The sequence below is a fragment of the Erithacus rubecula genome (genome assembly GCF_903797595.1).
Source record: "Erithacus rubecula genome assembly, chromosome: 2".
NCBI lineage: Eukaryota > Metazoa > Chordata > Aves > Passeriformes > Muscicapidae > Erithacus > Erithacus rubecula.
Window position 1 is genome coordinate 61,733,211 of NC_136685.1, and position 19,357 is coordinate 61,752,567.

At 39.2% G+C, this 19,357-nt stretch overlaps 1 protein-coding gene across 1 annotated transcript; it reads left to right on the forward strand.

The window, feature by feature from the left end:
* Positions 1-271: 271 nt before the first annotated feature.
* IL20RA (interleukin 20 receptor subunit alpha) lies at positions 272-17,486 on the forward strand. The gene is made up of 7 exons (XM_079299221.1): positions 272-376; positions 10,626-10,755; positions 11,407-11,585; positions 12,257-12,432; positions 13,057-13,201; positions 13,763-13,902; positions 16,291-17,486. Exons 1-7 carry the CDS (start codon positions 304-306, stop codon positions 17,200-17,202), a joined length of 1,755 nt encoding a protein of 584 aa, XP_079155347.1. The 5' UTR covers positions 272-303; the 3' UTR covers positions 17,203-17,486.
* The last annotated feature ends 1,871 nt before the right edge of the window (positions 17,487-19,357 follow it).

The window sequence follows — 19,357 nt, forward strand, 5'->3', positions numbered from 1 at the left end:
TGAGAAAGGAAAAAAAAAAAAAAAGTGTGTGCAAGAGCATCCCACTCACGTCTTGCGGTGGTTTCGAGGGAGAGTTATTCATCAGTGAAAGTGCTGAGGGATGAGGCAGAAGTGGCCCCGCAGCTCGTAGTCGGTGTCCGGGCGGGAGGACGCGGCAGCATCGCCGGGCGCTCGGCGGCTCCCGCAGCTCCCCCTCCGCGGGAGGCACGGCCCGCCCGGCTCCTCCTCCCTGTCCTGCCCTGTCCTGCCGTGTCCTGCTCGCTCCCTGCACGGTGCGGGGCCGGGCCGGGAGATGCGGCCCCGATGGGCGCCGGGCCGCTGCTGCTGTCGCTGCTGTGGCTGTCGCTGCTGTGGCTGTCGCTGTCGCCGAGCGCAGGTGAGTGCCGGCGCTGCCCCTCCTGCCGCGGGGGGGACGCGCATCCCTCCCCGGCTGGATGCGAGCCGTGTCTCCCTCAGCCCCGGAGCCAGGCTCCGGCCGGGTATTCCTGTAATGTTGCTTCATCTTTTCCTTTTCTCTGTAACTAAGCTGGAATTAGGTTTTACGAAACTCTGCATTGGTTTTGCTGTCACCTCTAAGTTGGTAGCGTGCTCTTGAGATAGTTCTTACTATGCCCATTTGGGTAATTCCCCAAATACCTTTGGTGCTTGTAGGTTCCTTTCTGTTTGACAGGCACCACCCTCAGGAGTCTGAGCACTCAAGAACTAAATTAAAACAAAAATCAGAGTGGGATTTTGGCAGAGATACTCAGCTCATGGTTAGTGTCCTGAGTGGCTCCAAGCCTCTTCTCCCACCTTTTGCCTGTGGCAGTCACACATCCAAGCACGAGAAACAGGGGGAGCACAAAGGATGACAGCTGGGGCGGGCTGTGGGAGCAGCTCAAAGAGTGAACTGTACGACAGGGACAAGGATGTCACCCAGTGGGAATGAGCTTATACACCATAGCCTGGAACCTGTGTGCAGGGGGGAGTTCCCCACTGCTGTTAAAATCATACCTTATTTCTTTGTTTGTATGTATCTCCTGTTAAAAAAAAAAAAAAAAAAAAAAAAAAAAAAAAAAAAAAAAAAAAAAGAAGAAAGGCATTGGAGGGATTAGCAGACCTTCTAAGAAACCTACTCTGCCTTTCTGCTTTTGTTGTCTGCTGCAAGTGTTGTCCCCGAAAATTAATGCATAAGGACAGAGTCTGCTCTCATTTAACTCCATAGCAAAACCTTTTGATCTTGTGAGAGTTGGAAGGTAGAGAGGAGAGTTCTTCTTACCCTGAATGCCTTCAAGCACCACTAAGTATTGTGTCCCAGTTAACCCTTCTGACAAACTACTCCAATATGCATCAGTGATTTTGAATTGCTTTCAGAGGTACCAATGCCAAGTACGTTTTAAGTAACTGATCACATAATTTTCATCTTATTTAAGTCTGATGGTCATCAGTGCAAGTGTTCTGGAAAATTTGTACAACTGGCATTCAGTTACCCTTTAAAAAAACCCCAAAATTTAAAATGTGTTTACTACTGGTTTTGATTCCAAAGAAAGTTTAGAAAAATGTCAGGGGGTTATGCTGCCTTTGTCTAGAGGTTGTTCAAGGCAGAAGAGAATCTGTTTGCACATTCCTGAGGTTTTAGCTGGACGTGATTTCAAGGTTTAGTTGACAGTCAGCAATGCCAGCATGGAAGAGACAGCATTTAAATGCTAAATTATAGCTTGACCTTTGCAAAACACCTTTTGTTTTCACTATTAACAGGCATGATTTTACCCTTACTGGATTGCATCTACTCTAACTGTATTCTGTTTTCAGGTCCTGCTGTTTATGAACTGTATCTAATAGATTGTCTGAGCAAGGATAAAAATTTCACTTGTAACTGCAATTGGGGCTTTTATGAATTGGTTTTGCTCAACCACTTAAAAATCGGCACTGTAGAACAAATAAAAAAGTGCAGAAAATGTGAAATAAAATGGGAAATTAGGGTTTTTTTAATTAACAGGATCAAGAAATGTTCAAGCATGTTCCTCTTTACCACATGGGAAAGTTTAGCAATTTTTGTGAGCAACTGACAAGGATATGAAGGAATAATCTGGATTTTCAAAGAGGTAAAATACTAGTCTATTAACTTAAGAAGCTTCATCTTAAATCCTTCTGCTTGCTTTTATGGGAGGTTTCCCAAATCAGATTCTTCTGCAGTTAGAGAAACCTTGAAATCCTTGGCCCATAGACTCCAGTCTCTCTCTTGCAGATCCACACAGAAGAAGGAATGCACAGGCTACTACAATGTATCCTTATTCTGAGGAAAGGGAAATGAGCCTGAATGCTGTACTGCAAAACTAGAAGCATTTTGATTTATTTAAGGCATATTTTACTATTTTCATTTGTGTAAGGTATATGATTTTGAAGCAAATCTCAATCATTTCTCTTACTATATTTTCATATTGTCTGTATTGTGACACAGTCTTGGAACTTGATTTCTTCTGGATGAAGCTGCCCTTGAAGATGTGTTCATCAGTGTATCTAGTGCAAGCACAGCTGCTCCAATGCTAAAATGCAAAAACCCAAAATGTATATAATGTATATTATATACATAGACAAGGTTTTCTCCATATTTTAGTCTAACAGACCAGCTCATGCTGTGTTGCAGTCCTTGCTAGCATATATCCAGGATTAGATCCCACTGGAGCTGATATGTGGCTACATTTCATATGATGCAGCTTTGAGAGCTTCCCCTTTTTAATGTTTTCTAATAGCAGTGTAAGTTGCTTGTTCTGCATTGACGCACCTGATTTATGTCTTTCGTATTCCACTTTGTCATATTTTTACTAAATACTTAATAAATAGAAATTGGACAAGCAGCTTCAGGCCTCCCTGTAAGCAAATTTCAATGTGTTTTCTTCCACAGTTACTAGAACTGTACTGGAATGTGCAAAATATCTCTGTCGATGTTGTTCTGGGAAGTACAGATTAAAAGGCTGGAGATAGGAAGAGCAGTGGGGAAAAATTTGTAGAATAGAATGATTTTTTGAGCTCTCAGCTTGAAAATCTTGTGTATACAATATTTTGTATAACCTAGTATATGTCTGTATATTTTGCAGGATTGAAATATGTGTGTGTTAGTGATAATCTGTGTGTTGACTAGATAGAGCATAAATTTTCAGTAATAGGAGTGGAAGTATATGGGGGGGGGGGGTTGAGCTTGGAGTTTTTGCACAATATTTCCTTGCTTTCAACTACTGTGAAGGAAAGAAGAGTAAATGTAATATAGAAATAAATAAAAATGAATATTGGCATAAGAAGAACTGCAGTATATGAAGAATTGTCATATTGATATAGCTGAAAGGCTTATCCTTGTCTTCTCATCTCCAGCTTCCAATCTCATGCCAGACAACACTGTGATCCAGCCCTAGTACTTGGCTTTGTGTATGATTCCTCAAGCTGACAAGTTCTTATTGCCTGATAGTTAGAGATGGAAATGGTTAAAGGAGGCAATTCATTCCATAGAGGCACTTCCAAATACCATTGGGATTTGTGATTAAAGCCAAAAACTTAGCTCCCTGTGCAAACACTCAGGTTCAATACTGTAGCTGATAATCATTTCTTTCCATGGCTCCTTCTGTCTAGTGACCTTTATAGTCTTAATTCCGAGAGAAACAAATGGTTTGGGCAACTCAAGTCATGTGTGTGTATGTGTATGTGTAGTTCCTGTTTATGTTTGGTTTGTACAGATTGATTTCTTCTGATTGAGTTTTCCCCAAGAATTCTTATTGATTATCTGCAAGTAAGAGAGAGAAATGAGCCAAACAAAAGCTCCCATATTTTAAGAAACTTAACTTCATAGGAGCCTGAATTTTGGAACTCAGGATCATCTCTAGATAAAAATTTAAAATGACATACAGCTGTTTTCTTTGTACTTGGTGTGCCAGTAACCTGGGATATTGTTTAGAGGCACCAGGTTTCTGTTCAGAGTCTCACACCAGTAGAGGGGTGCCACAGGAGCTCTTCTCAGAGCTTTTCCTTCTCAGAGGCAGTGCCTGTGAGAGGTGAGGCATTACAAGCTGGTCCTTCCTCTCAGGTCTCAGGTGCAGAAGGTGTTCAACTTTCATCTTCTTAGGATTGCCTTTCCCTCAGAAAGGAAGGCAAGTGCTCATCCCCCATCGATTCAATCTCCTGTCCAAGGCAAAATGTGGATTCAGAATTGTGGATTTCACTAACGAAAATTGTTTTGACTCCCAAGAAAAGCAAAATCCCTTGTCTAGAAAAGCCTTCAGTAGGTCACAGAGCAAGGAGCAGCATCTATTAGGCAATAAATATAATGCTGTTAGTTCTAATTGGACTGTTGTTACCTAATAGCTGTTAATGCTGAATGATGAAAGTCAAACATAATTTTGGCTCAGTTTATATGTAAAAAATAGACTTTTTTGTGCAAAGATATTTTATGTACCAAAAAGTGGTGTATGGAAATTTGGCTGATAACTGTCACAGAGCATCATTTTAACAATATTTCAAATTGAAAGTTTAACTCATGGATGCTTTGAAAAACAAATGTAAGATGTCAGAGACATTCTAACTAAGCTTGCATGGCTGTTCAGTGTGATTGATCTAAGCAGTAATAAATTGGTAGTGCTAAACATGTTCTAGGTTGAAAAGAAAAACTTCAATTAAATGCCAAACAGGCAATTTCCAGTATTTTATATAATTTCAAAACATCTGTCTTAAAAAACAGTTATCATGCCATGGCATTGTGTCACCACTGAACTTTTAAAAATACTGCAGTTCTTTTTGACAAAAAATGGTTTTGCATGCCAAACTTAACAAAACCTCTTTCCATTTTAAATTAAACAAATAAAAAGAACCAGACTGGAACCAGACCAAACCAGCAAGCACACAACACCTCAGTCAGATTAAAACTCTGAAAGCCTTGAAAGGGCTGTGACTAATTTTAGACAAGCACACCTTGAATTTCACCCACCTTGTTTGCTTGTTTCAGGCCATTGGTTGCTCAGAATTAATAGAAAACATATCTACAATAGCTTTTGCCTGCTGGAGTGCATCAAGCAAAGGTGCTTGCAGCAGGGCATGGGGAAGGTGGAGGGACCTCTACTCTCGTACTTGTAAACTTTCCACACAGAAGAAAGAAATTTCAGTTTATTTTATTTCGTACAAGTTAGCAAAAAGGAATGAGTCTCAGCTGCCATGGTCCTCTCCAGCTGTCTCCTAACAATAGACTGGGAAGACTTTCTCCTCCTTTCTGAGGCTGGGTATTTCTGGACTGGGTCTGAAATGTCTTTTGACCAATATTCTCTTTAGAGGTGTTTTTTGCAAGTTAGGGCATGGTTTGGATAAATAACGGCAAAGCTTCACATGGAGGAGGAGAGCCTGTCAGGACAAGCCATAGCTTCAGTCCCACTTCTGTATCTGCTGTTCTTCAGGCTGTATTTCCACTCACACTCTTTGATGAAATTACCTCCTCAGGCTCACCTGTTTCCAGTGGCAGCCTGCCCATTTCTGGAAAAACAAATCCCACGTGCCCCAGTCTCATCCCTCTCCCACCTTTCCTCACCTCTTGCCTCAAGATTTTCCATCTGCTCCACCACCTGGTTTTCATGCAGTCTCACATTTGCCTTTCTGTTCCCCGTGTGCCCCCTGTGAACAGGCTGTGATGGGAGTGATGGGCTGTCTTGTGGGAGAGCAAAGAGCGTGCTTTGTGGTTAGCTCTCGAGTGCTGCTATGACTTGAACAGGAAATCACCTCTGTGCTCCTCCCCACATTCCCACCAGTGCCACTCGAGTCAAAGGGTTTCACTACCTTGACTTCACACCCAGCGACAGCAGAGTTCCAGCAACCTACCAGGAGAAAGGCAGCTGAGCTGCAATGGCTCCTACACCTCTCCTCCTCCTCCTCCTCCTGCTCCTCCTCCTGCTCTTCTCTTCCTCATTGTTCGGTCTGCTGAGTTGAAGTCAAAAAGAATCTGCACGGAGAAAAGCCTTCAGGATTACTTAATTTTTAAAAGGTTTACTCATTTGCTTAAATTGTTGCTAAGATGATGTGTAAGTAATAAGTTTGCTAAAGTGTATTACTGGCTTTGCTGGATTTCCCTTCCTCTGTGTAACTTGTGATCTCCAGTTTTGGCTCAGTACCCCTGTTTACCACTTGGTGCACTCTCTTGCATTCCTGCAAGGGCCAGTGCTGACTTGTCTGGAGCCAGAGATGTGCCAGAAAAGACAACCCTAGCACTCTGCTTGAACACTGAACACAATGCTAAATGGACATTTCCTTTGAGCAAATGACCATTTTTATTTTTATATTACACTTAGGCATGCATATCAGGGACTATTTTTCACAAAACAAATCAAAACAGATGAGCTGGAGGAAGAAAAGAGAAAAAATGCCTCAAAACCTGAAAAGTAACAGCATAGAGGGACCAAACAAGATGTCATAGGAATATGGTGGAAGCCACCCAAAGTTGAACTGAAAGACTAAAGAAAGAGCAGTGGCTTAGAGCCTTCATTGCCAGAAGCAGTGTACCCTAGATTGTTCCTTAATTGCTTGATGCTTCCCTGGTGTGTCTAAGTTACCAGTGGGAAAAGGTAAATCAGGGACAGCCTGTTTGAAAGTCTGTCCCCTCTCTGAGGTGTGTAAGTGGGGGCTCAATCCATGGCCTTGAAGTGGCAGCTACAAATGCCAAGACACAGCCATAGCAATGCCCACAAATTTGGTACCCAGCACAAAGGTTTCCCTTCTATCAGAGGTGCTCCCAAGGGCCACTTCTGTGTAAGAAAATATGACTACAATGGAAGCCAAAGTCTCTGCCATAGCCAGAAAAGCAGTTCCTCATTTGAATTCTGAGATGACTGTAGAGGAGGAGTTATTGACTTGTAATTCTGTGGGTAGCAAGACAGTTGCAGTAAGGCTCATCTTTCTATCTTAATGCTTCCCACACCACTCACAGTCTTAAGCTGTATCTTACAGTTGTCTAGAAGGTTCTGTGGTCTTCTTTGTTGCTGTGTTTGATTGGATAATTTGGTGTTTGCACCTCTGTGCTACGCCACAGTAAAATACAGCAGATGATCACTCTGCTTGAGAGGGCTACAGTAAACAACAGTGGTCACACAGGAGGCACTTGGATACCAATAGGTCAGCTTTCAGTGGGTTCTCTGCCTTCTTCCCACCCCAAAAGTTTTGCTACTGCCCACAGAAAATAATCTAAACTTTTCTGCATTTATATGTTTTCATGCTGGGTTACCCAACTGAAGTGCAAAGCTAAAAAATCTGTTTAGAGCCAGAGTACCTGGGTAGTTACAGCTGTATTTGTTGTGCAGCACTGACATTAAACACAGCTGTTTGTCACCAAGACAAGCAGAGGGACCTCCTAGCTGGTAAAACACAGATGCACTGAATTGGCAATGGTTGTAAAATTGAAATTATATGTGTGTATCCCTGTGTCTGTATGTATGTGTCTATGCATGTGTAGATAGATAGATTTGGCTATAACCAGAACTGAGCTTTGAACAGTACTGATTTGAGCAGAGCGTGTACTTGGCAGGGAGCTCTGTGTGGTTAACTGACCAGGTTTTTAAACCTAGCTGGTGATTTCATAAAGAGAAGGTGAAGCACCTGCCATGCAGACTTTTACTCATGGAATACTCTCACTGACGTCAATGGGGTTTTTCACTCACATGCAAAGGTGTTTTCAGGCTAAGTCACTTCTGTTTTGGAAAGTCTCACTATAGCTTATTCTAAGATCAGGACTTGGCTGTTCCTTGTGGTGGTTTGCAAGCCTATATTATTACTTTATTTCCAGTCCAGGTGCCAGTCATGAAGATGTAAACAATGATATTACTCAAGGTTTGATTTACAGCCTTTCCAAAGACAGTAATAAGGGTCCAATTTTTTCCATGCAATAAATAAATGAAGTGACTTTGTTGAACTAGAAATTGAATGACAGCCATTGCTAGTAATCAGTGTGGCAGATTAAACCTGGCAAAGCAACATGTGTGTCTGATTTCTGCTCCTAGGCCAGTACAAACTGAAAATGCTATATAGGACACCCATGCCATTAATCCCAATAAATGGAAATAAAATCAGAATATAACTGGACGTAATGGGTTTAAAAACTAGAAACTGAAAGACTGAAGATAAGTTAAAAGATTGAAACATGGAACTGTTGCATGTACTTGAATTTTTGACTGATAACCATGTAACATTTAAGCTCTGTGTATGATCTACTCTCTACACATGCCTCCTGATACTATTGATCACCAAATAGACATGAAGTAATTTATTCTTAACTCTTCCTGGAGACATAGGGAAGTGTGGTAGTTTTGTTCTACACATGCAGAATAATGGTATAACTAACTTGAACAATTTGTTGTAAGGGCTAGAGCCCTTAAGTAAAGAGGCAAAACCAGAAATAGAAACCAAATCTCTGTTTCTGCATCTCGTGGAAAGTTAATGGTCTCAGTCCCTTTGCCCTCCAAATCTCACTGAGCTGGGCTTGGTGGGAGCACACCAGCAGTGTTGTAAAGCTTTAGATCTTACAAAGATACAGTCTGTGGCTTCTGCATGCTGAGATTGGCTCCTCTGCTGCAGTCAGTGTTTCTGTTTTGAAACTTCATTTACCACAGCAGAAACCACACTGGAAGGAGGGAAATTAAAATCTTTTAAAAATATAAAAATGTCAGTTTCAGACGTTAATAGTTTAAAAGTATTTTAATGTAACAGCCAAATGCATGACCCCCACTACTTTGAAATGTGCTTGAGGAATATAAATGTTTTCAAATAAAGGTAGGACAAATGTGGAAAGGTACAGACAAACAACTTTCTCAACTCTCCTGGGCAGCTTATTCTTTATATTTAGATTCACTTAAAGCAATTGTAAAGTACATTTATTTTGAGGAAATGAAAACCTCTGATTTTCTTAATTCTGTATTCTCCCACTTGGAAGCAAGTGTTAGAGTAAGGCAAATTACTGAAGAATCCCTTTTGCTGCTTTTATATCCCCTGGCATCCTGGAACTTTTTAAATGTTGCTACAGCCAAGTCTATAGTTTGAGCTCTTACAGGCTGGCTGTTCATGGGATATTTCTGCATCCAAGTGTCAAGAAAATGGGATTTTCTACTTTTTGTAAATAGATAAGCTTGCCCTAAGGACTATACCTGACAAAACTTGTTCTCTGACTAGAAAATGGAAGCCACTGAACACTATCTAAGTGCTAGAGATAAGAGAGAGCAACATTAGAAATACCTTCCATGAACAGTGTTGTGATCTGAATATACAGATTCACACATATACCAGTACAGCATTATTGAGCAGCTAGAGGCTTGGAAAAACAAGAGTTTGCACTGAGGCAGTTTGAAGTAATAGGTCTCTACAGAATTGCAAGGGAATTGTTTTAATAAATGTATTGAAGGGAAAAAAGCTTTTACTGTTTGGCTCAAAGACAAGTCTGCACATTAATCAGGAAAACAGTGGTGACTTTTGCTTACAAAAGCAACTATATGTTACATATACAGGAGGATGAACATTCTTGCTCTAGTAATAGTGAAATATACTACAAAAATGCCCTAAGGTCTGCTTACAGAAGTAACAGCTCAAGGACTATTAATTTGAGCAGGTTCTCACTGTTTGTGTTGATGTATTTTATCTCCCCCTTTTTTTGCCCCATTTTCTCAAGAACTAGAATTGCATTCCTGGAGGAGGAGGAGATTAAAGGGTTTTGAAAAGTCCTGAAAAACCACAGAGTCACTTTTTCTCTTCCCCATTATGCTCTTGTGGCTACATGCATTGGGAAGCAGCTCCTTCCCATCAGTGGCAGCTTCAGGGCTGGCCTCAGGGTTGCTCTCCCTGGAGCATGGCAGAAGTTGCTCTGGCTTGAGTCATAGCTCTGAACTCTTCATTTTGCAAGCTATTTAGCAATGTGGGCACCCTCCTGACATTTATTAGATTAGAGGTGGGTATTAGAAAGATCTGAAACTGTGTTCTCAAGATATCTAAATTTGCCTATTTATTAATTTCAAAAGCTGGTGCAATGAATAGCAAGTGAGATGTGTGACCTTACAGTAGATGTTTGCTTTTGACTTTCTGGAGAATCAAAAGGGATGGTCAAATGACACTGCAGCTATTGTGATCATCCAGTCCAATTCTCCAGAGTAAAGTCATGCTTCAGTTTGTAAAGCTGTGTTTGCAGTAGATTCTCTATGTCTTTTAAAAATGCCTAGTTTTCCTTTTAAAAATACACTCAGCTACAAGAAGATTCTAATGAACTATTAAGGATATTTTTGAAATTCTCAGTGTTAAATTTTTCTAATATTCAAATACAGTGGCAATTTTAAAAATGTGTCTCTCTTCTAGGCCAAGCTTTTCTAGTTTTTGCTTCCAGTCCTGAATATTTCCATGCCTGTCATAAATGGCAAAACTTTCTTTGCTAGAGGAAAAACACACTCAGAAAGATGGAATTTGAGACTGCACTAGGTAGGGACACCTGTAAAAAACTGATTTTCCATAGCCAACCACATTGCACTTTGAATGTTAAAAGAGGTAGAATTTGTGGACTTTTTAAAAATAAGTCTCTTTTGGCTACTTTGGGAGTGTATGTATTTGCTGATTCTTAGTGTGTGTTGTTCCTTTCTTATTTTCTTTCTCAGGAGAGTTGTATTGTTCTTTGCCCAACCCTAGGAATGTCCATTTTGAATCTATAAATATGAAGAATGTCCTTCACTGGTCAGCACCAGAAGGCACAGGTGATGGAGTATTCTACAAGGTGAAGTATGCAGTGTAAGTTGGCTTTTTTATTTTAATATGCATTTAAGGAGCAGGAACTTCTGAGCAGATGCAAACAGGAATTTTCCAAGGAAATCTTGATTTGTTGTACAGTATATAAGAGCTGGTCAGTGCCAAGGCATTATTGGTAGCAAGTATATGGCCTTTTTTCAACTAGAAGGGTTTTGAAGTTCATTGTGTGAAAGTTGAGTCTTTCTTTTAAACTAGAAAATGAGGCATCAGGCAGGAATGAGTAGTCTCCTGTGGTTCATCTTGGAGACCCTGAGCATCATTGGTGTCCATACTTGAGGATGAGTCACTGACCATTCTGACTGAACTCTTTGTTTCCATATAAGTAGTTATCCTGTCTGTGTTATCATGTGTTAAAATTTAAACTAAAGCTGTGGCAAAGCTTGACTTAGATTGATATCACTAATATCCCAGTTAGTTTCATCTGGCTTCTTCTGGATAGGGCCTACTCCAATTTTCATTAAAAACTTGTGGAAGTCTTGTGTTTCATCTCAGCTGAAGCTGGATGCCTGCTAAACACTGAAACTGTTTTATATACATATATTTTATAATAAAGCAGAGAAAATTACATTATGAGGTGACTAATATAATGGAAATAGCTTTTGTACAGCTCCTTTCTCTTTCTGTTTAATATAGGTATGGTGTTGGCAAATGGATAAGAAAGCAAGAATGCAGGAATATAAACAGAACATGGTGTGACCTTTCCAGTGAGACCTCTGACTATGAAGAACAATACTATGCAAGTGTCAAGGCATTCCTGAATGGGACATGCTCTGACTGGATGGAGACCACACGATTCAACCCTCTAACAGACAGTAAGGAGAGCTAAGCACACAGCCAGATGTTCAATGGCCCTGGTTTAAAATGTGTGCTCAGACTGCACACACCTTCACAATGTATGATATTTTATGTTTAGCATCAAGTTACATTTTCTTGCAGTTTTTTCACGTTTATTACTTTATTCTGCTTTCAACAGAAGTAATTGAAATAATAAAATTGGAATTAGGAGATATATATAACATATATATAGTCTAGTATATAGTGAATTCTTTCTAATGCTGTGGTAAAGCCTTACTCAAGGAAAATAAAATCTGTGGCACATTCACAGTATAAATAACTCTGATTTTGAAAAGGCTTTATTAAATCAATCAGTAAGCATGCTCTAGAACCCAGTATTTCTGTGCCAAATAATCTAAGAACATTCTGGTAATTCAGCCTATTTTAGTAGATTGAGTTTCAAGGTTGTTTATCCTGTAAAGTCACAGGAATTCCTTGGCAAAATTCCAAGTCACTGTTTACTTTCTTATTGTAAAGGTCCTCTTAGTTACCTGATCAAATAATTTTCTGCCAATATAAATAAATTGTTCAAAGCTCTACATAGACTCCCCCAAGCATTGCAAAAATGTAGTTTGATCAACTTGAAGCGGGCCAAACCAGTGTGCCTCTGCTGAATTTGACTGCTTTTTGTACATGTTCATTTTTCCAGCTAAAATAGATCCACCCATGGTAAGTGTATCTTCTACTGACAGATCTATTTCAATCATTTTGACTGCTCCTGAGAAGTGGAAGAGTAGCCCTGAGGAAGAATCCATCTCTCTGCTCCAAGTGTATCCTGGCCTGCAGTACAACGTGTCTGTCCTCAACAAAAAAACAAAGAAGAGGGTAAGCTTTGACAAGGCTGTGGGACTGCTCGTTAAATCTGTGCTCTGTGCTTCTGGAAAGGGCAAGATTAGCAAACGTAGTGGACAAAAGTGGTTTAGTGTTTTGGTTGGTTATGTTTGTTTGTTTGGGGTTTTTTGTTTGGCTGGTTTGTTGAGGGTTTTTTTCACAAAGGTGCAGGAAATACAGCAATTACTTTGCTTTGGACTCAAAGGTCTACATAAGTCCTGTTACCCTAAGGCTCATATCTTTTCCAGAACATCCCAGTTTGAAATATTTTGTGGACCCATACCATGTGCCTGTCATCAGTTTGTGTGTCAGGACTGGGCTGGACTGATGCTTTAGCTCTATTGCAACATCAGCACAAGAATGTGGGCCAGTAGTGACCAATGGTCCTGCTTCAAATGAAGCATGAAATTGTTCAGTGGTGGTACAAGAATCTTTGATTGGAAGAGAAAATAATCAGAGAGGATGTGACTTAACAAGTAACTTGGATGTTGATTGTATTTGGAAGAAAAGGATGCATAGAGCTCATAGAGTATCAATCTTTCTAGAAAATGTGTATGCTCTTGACCTTTCTGTACCTCTGCAGTTAAAGGGGGGAAAAATATTTTTAATGTCTTCCAGTGGTTCTTCTCCATCAGCAACAACACCTTGGTCGTGCCCTGGTTAGAACCTGGAACAGCTTATTGTGTCAGTGCACAGATTCGTGTCACCACACCAATTTTGGACAGTGGCTTTTCCAAAGAACGTTGCATTACTACATTGAAAGGTACGTGTGAGGTGGATAATTAAAAATTAAAAAAAAAAAAAAAAGAAGATGCAAGTTAGAAAAAATCATGGTGATTGAATTGGTGTGTTTTTTATGTATCCATTTTGAGTGTGATAATGGTTTCTCCCTTCTCTGTCCATTTGTACCAATGAAAAAAACTTTGCCTCTAATAAAGCATAGCTGGGAGGTGCACAGCTGGGAGGCGCTGGAAGGTACATCAGTACCTCTGGAGAAAAGTATTTGCATTCTTTGAGTTTTAATGCATGGAAAATGTTTTCTTTCTCCTTTAGTGCAGTTTGGGAGTGGCAGAGCTGAGTCAATCTGAAGTTAGCAACAAAGAAACTAGGAAGATGTTATTTCTTTTTAGAATTTAATTTATCATTTAGACAATAATAATAATAATTGCCCTTTAGCTCAATTTTTTTTTTAATTCATGCAAATTTGTTGCTTATAAAACATTTGCATTCTGTATCCAAAATGCAATATGATGGGTGCACATATTACTGTCTACATAAATTTAAAAGTTGCTTGTTACAATGAAAACTTTTGTTTTATTAACAGATAAAACAGAAGATGAGGCTCTAACAGTCACATTTGGATGTATTATTCCTACCACACTGGCTCTCCTCTTTATTTCTGTGGCTTGCTATTGTGTGCACAAGTATATTCACATCCACAAGCAAAAACATCCAACAAACCTGGTAAGTGTCTTCTGTTGCACAAGGTCACTGTCAACCTTGGCACTCAGAGCTGTGTGTTTTCCAGGGCTCCAAGCAGGCTTGGAGGAAACTGTGGCTGGCTCCAAATAAAAGCTCTAGTTACCACTGAGATCAAGAGAAGAAAGCCACATCATGGGTTGTTAAATGCAAAAAAAGCAGAGTAATCAAGTTTGCAATGATCAGAACAGAGCTGTTTGGGAAGAGTCATTACCTCAAGCAAGGTCTGAGGTGCACTAGGCAAGGTCTGTCAGGATGTTAGAACTCCACAAATTTATCAAAGATAAATAATAATAAAGATAATTAATAAAAAAAAAACTTCATAAAGTCAGTTGAACAAAATCTATTAATTTGTTGTATTCAGAAACAAGAAGGGAAGACAGTTAACCAGTACAGAAACACCATGATGTTTTCTTGGACTGTTACTGGGTATTACCAGATGTTTCCACTTAATTGTGATTGTGAAGAATTTAACACAGATAATTTTGACTGGATTTCAAGAATACTTTGAAATCCTGCCATATCCTAACACCCAAAAATGTATCAACAAACTCATTCTGTTATTTAGACAGGCCAAATACACTTTTTGCAAAGAAATGTTCTCAAATTTCTTAGTGCTGCAAAGGTTTGTAATTTTTAGAAAGAACACATAAAGTCTATGAAATGTTAGTGGTTTCCAGCTCATGAGGTCAACAGAACTTTCTCCCAGGTATCTTTAAGCAAGTTTGCTCAACCATAAACATGCAATTATAATAATGAATGAAGACTTCTGTGTTAATCCAATGTGCGTGGGGAGTTGGTTTCAACCTGCTGATCTTGCTGAAGAAGATTAGAGAAGTGCAGAGGTGACAGGAGAAATCTTCACAGAGGGGCTGTGAGCTCAGAAGGCTCAGAAGGACTGGAGCAGCTACTGCTGCAGTGTGTCCAGATGTGCAGAGAAACACCTCCTGCACTGGGTTTATTACAGAATTTTGGAATCACAGGGTGGTTTGGGTTGTTAGGGGCCTTCAGTGGTATCTAGTTCAACCATTCTGATATAGGCAAGGACATCTACTACTAGATCAAGTTGCTTAAAGCTCCATCCAGCCTGACTTTAAGCACTTGCACTTATGGGGCATCCACAGCTTCTTGGGAAACCTATTCCACTGCCTCACCACACTCACAGTAAAGAATTTATTCCTTATGTTCAGTCTAAAAGAACCCTCTTTCATTTTGAAACTGTTGTCCCTTGTCACTACAGACCCTAGTAAAAAGTCTGTCTCTATCTTATTCTCTATGTTTTGCTCCTGGGATGCAGGTCATGGTATGGGCAGATAGCTTGGTCTCTTGGGGAGAAAACAGGACAAAGCTCTTTAAACCCAAGAGCATGAAGGGTGACTTAGTGAAAAATTTCCACTCAGTAGCAGACCAAACTCCTAACTCCAGGAGTCCTTTTTTTTCTCTAATAAAGATATAGTTTGAATGTTGGGAGTTTTATAATGTTCATTGCACTTTTTAATGACCATCATGGAGCTTCAATTTGATTTCTCCACCTCTGCATTCAGTCAATGTTAAGGTAACAAATGAATATAGACCTGGTATTTTAATGATGCTCTCTGGCTTTCCCAACATACTGTGCCACATGTGCACCCTGTGTGGCTCTGGAGCCATGGAATAAACCATTTGTTTTGGTCCAGCTCTTCTCACCTTTCAGACTACTTGGTACATCCATTAGTGGTCTTAGTCTTCCATTCAAGCTTGAAAGCACTGAAATGCACCTTCTGGTTGTTTTTCCTATTCACTCCACTAGTGCCCACACTATGTTGATCCCTGTCAAAAATGTTACTTGTTTCAGAAAGATCCCTATAGTTTAATTTGATGGTTTTGCACAGAGTCACAAAAGCAGCCTGTGACAAACTGCACAGTGCAGGCTTTGTGCTTCCACCTGATGTGCAGCTCCCTCTCTGAAAGGAAACCTGGCATTATTTTATTCTCTGTAAGTTATACATTAACATGTAACCTGGCACTGCTTGTGGGAGCTGGTTGTGGCTGCATTTTTCTATTCAATGATTAAAAGGAGTGGAATAGATTCAGTAATCTTTGGTCCAAGAACAAAAACTGATATTTTCTCTGAAGTCATAAGAGTTTATGCTGGTTTGGAAACAAATGGGGAAGGGGAAGAAACCTGGCCATAATATAGTTCTACTTTAGATAGAATAAAAAAATGGGAGCATATTGACATTCTTGAATATTTATATGATGAAATTGCTTCTTCCCTAAGTTGAAATAACCTCCTAATGAGTTCTAACCTAACCTTACCTTATATTTTAAAGATAAGAAGCAGCAAGATGGTATTTTTATTATACTTCACTCAAAATATTTCTTTTTTTCCAGGTATGGCAGTGCACTGACAAATGCAAGGGACAAGTTTTCATACCAAGTGAAAAGATAGTGCTCAACCTTATCACTGTCACTGGGGATGACTGTAAGGAATCCAGTCATCTATCAGAAAGGAAAAGTCCCCATTACAACACTGTTTACAATGACACTGAAGGGGAGGATTTGCCTTCTAAACAGGTGCTGAAAGCAAAATATTTGGTTGATTTTTCACGTGAAGAAATTTCACTCAAAAAGGATGCTTTAGTGGAAGAGGGCCAAACTGGAAACTGGGCATGTCCTGGCTGGTCTGGAACACAGAATACTTGCACAGATAAAAATGCAGAGGTTGTGGAGTATGAACATGATGTAAGGGCTGAAGACTTCAGTCCTGGTCAGAAACTAGAAGAGAAGCTTTGTGCCTCTGGGGGGCTACAGGGTGAGCCACAGATTGCTTTGGGGGACTTGGTTGATATGGAAACAGGACAGCCCTATTCCCCCCAACCAGAGATGAGGGCAGCAAACCTTTGTTTGGGACAGGAAACAGAGGAACTTGATTTGAAGGTGGTTGGTGCAGCAGATGAATTGCCAGGTGAGACCCATATGGACTTCATGGACCTGGATACTGAAAAGTCTGGGCAGACATCCTATCATCAGCTGGAAAAACTCACACAGGACCTCACAGAGGAAGGTGTGCAGACCATATTACTTGATTGGGATCCTCACAGTGGAAGACTGTACATTCCAACTTTGCCCAGTGTTGAAAATCAGGTGTGTGAAGGAGTATTCAAGTGTGATGATCCCAACAAAGAAGGAACTTTACTCAGACTCTATGAGAAAGAAGTATCTGGTGAATCATCTGAGGACCAAGAAATGTATCTCCTGCAGTTCAAGGAACAATGGGGACTTCATGTAGAAATGGGAGACTGAAAAGTAGTTTTCTGAAATACTCAAAAATGCAAAATCTTGTTTATTTTGCCAAAGAGAGTGATAAGACTCAGGGGAACAGACACGTCTTAATGCTTTGAAGTTTTGAAGTTTTTGGAACCACCACAATTGAACAATTTATTCATTATATGTTATTTGTAACAGTTTCCATAAATGACTTTTACATCAATCATAAATCTCTTGTGTAAAGTATGAATGTTGTGAGGTTATATTATTTTTTAGAAATACAATAATATAAAAAAATAAAGAGGAAAAAAAATTTTAAATAAATATTTTGGCAGAGGATGCTCCCATCTTGCAATTCCTGCAAAAACAAATTACTAGCATTTGAAAGCAGTTACTTTTAGGAGAAAAAAACCCAAACAAACAAACAAACAAAAAAAAAAGGTAAAAATTTTAGGTCAAAGGAGTTCAGTGAAATGGCTGTAATTGTACAGGCTGGACTATTTGATTACCTATAAATTGCTTATTAGGGCAGATGGCATTTTCCTTTTCAAAACTTGTCACTTTTTCACTTACTGAATCTTTTTTGTCACTTCTTGTATACCAAAAAACCTCACAATAATGGTTTGTTTGGTTTTGAACAGGATAAGCAATAAAAAAAAAATCTGTACTCTTTTTAAATTTCCATCTTCCAAACTAGTACTTGGTTAGGTGTTTTTTTTAAAGAAAAACCTTTATCTAAATGTTTTCTCTCAGCTATTGTTTCTCTCAGCATTCTCTGTGACTGTTTGATTTTTTCAATTGTAGTCATAGACTTTAAAACCATAAATTGCATTAGAATATTTCTAATTTTTCTAATTTCAGCATTACAATATGCTGATGACTCCTTATCAGGAAGTAAAAATTGTCCTCAGCTTTTATAATAGAGATCATGCAGCAGTGTTACATCTAGCTTACATGAACACCTTTATTCATCAGGAAGATTAAATAGGAGAATTATAGTTTAGTGTAAAAGAAGAAAATAGTTGAGAGATGTGAATTTTTTTTCTCCCAAAAAAATCAGTCATCCAAAATATTTCTCAGTATTTCCTAAAGATTTTTTCACTAACCTCTTTGTGCATGGTCTTGTAATGTTCTTCTGCAATGTAGGGCTTCTAACTCATAGGTAGGAAACAATTATTTACTTTTTTCCAGTAGCCCTTTGAATTTTACCCAGTTACTGCTGCCCTAAGACCAACCACTTGTGTTCAGTATATACACACCAGTGTATGTCCACACAAATGGACAAATAAGGATGGTTCAGCTCTGTAAATAATTTTTGGTGTAGGTCAACCAACATCCCTTGAAGAGGAAGGTATCCCTTATTTTGGGTGTGTATTTCCCCTGGCCTTATTTGCCAGCTGCTGGTGTCTGCTGCTGCTTTTTCTTTAGGTGAGCAAGCCTTGCAAAAGTGGTTATGGATTACCAATTATAAGAATATTTAACATGCCATAATCAAGTAATTGCTGATTAAAATTTGAAAACTTGGTTACCTATCCATACAATCTCACTTCATTAAGTCTTTTTGTGGTTGTAATCTTCCACTGCATCTTATCCTGTTTTGTTTTGACTTTTTGGTTGATTTGGTTAGTTGTTGGTTTTTTGTTTTTTTTTTTTTTGTTTTGTTTTCTTTTCAGTAACGATTACATCGTATAGCATTTATTTCCTCTAGTATTTGAAAAGGCATCACCTTCCCAGTTAACAGTACTTTTGATTAAAATACAATATGCTGAGGTTCTTGCAATGATTTTTATCATAAATTTATGCTTAGGAACAACAGTTAATTTTTAGACCAAAATATTTGTGATAGAAGTTTGCAGCACTTTTGGTGTTGCTTCCTCTTGATGAGAATTTGCATTACATTCAGAACTGATGCTAGATTATGCAAACAGTCCTTCATATTTATAAGATACACTTTGAAAGTGGTCTCAGAATGATCACAGGGGAAAAAAAAAAGCACTGGTGGAAAAGATGTTAATGAAGATAACCACTTTCTTTTATATGCAAAAGAAATTTTTCAAGTTAGCTAGTCAAGTTCTGGAACTGATGAAGCAGACACAATAGTGCCTATTTCCATCAATACAATACCAGTAAATTGTTGATGGCCTTTTTAATATCCTCAAAGTTACACATATTTTTCCTCAAAATCTTCTGA

What these genes read in the sequence shown, in the direction of transcription:
- IL20RA (XM_079299221.1), top strand. Translation starts at nt 304, where the DNA reads ATGGGCGCCGGGCCGCTGCTGCTGTCGCTGCTGTGGCTGTCGCTGCTG. An exon ending in ACAAAAAAACAAAGAAGAGG is followed by an intron (nt 12,433 to 13,056) that starts GTAAGCTTTGAC and finishes AATGTCTTCCAG; the next exon opens with TGGTTCTTCTCCATCAGCAA. An exon ending in AAAAACATCCAACAAACCTG is followed by an intron (nt 13,903 to 16,290) that starts GTAAGTGTCTTC and finishes CTTTTTTTCCAG; the next exon opens with GTATGGCAGTGCACTGACAA.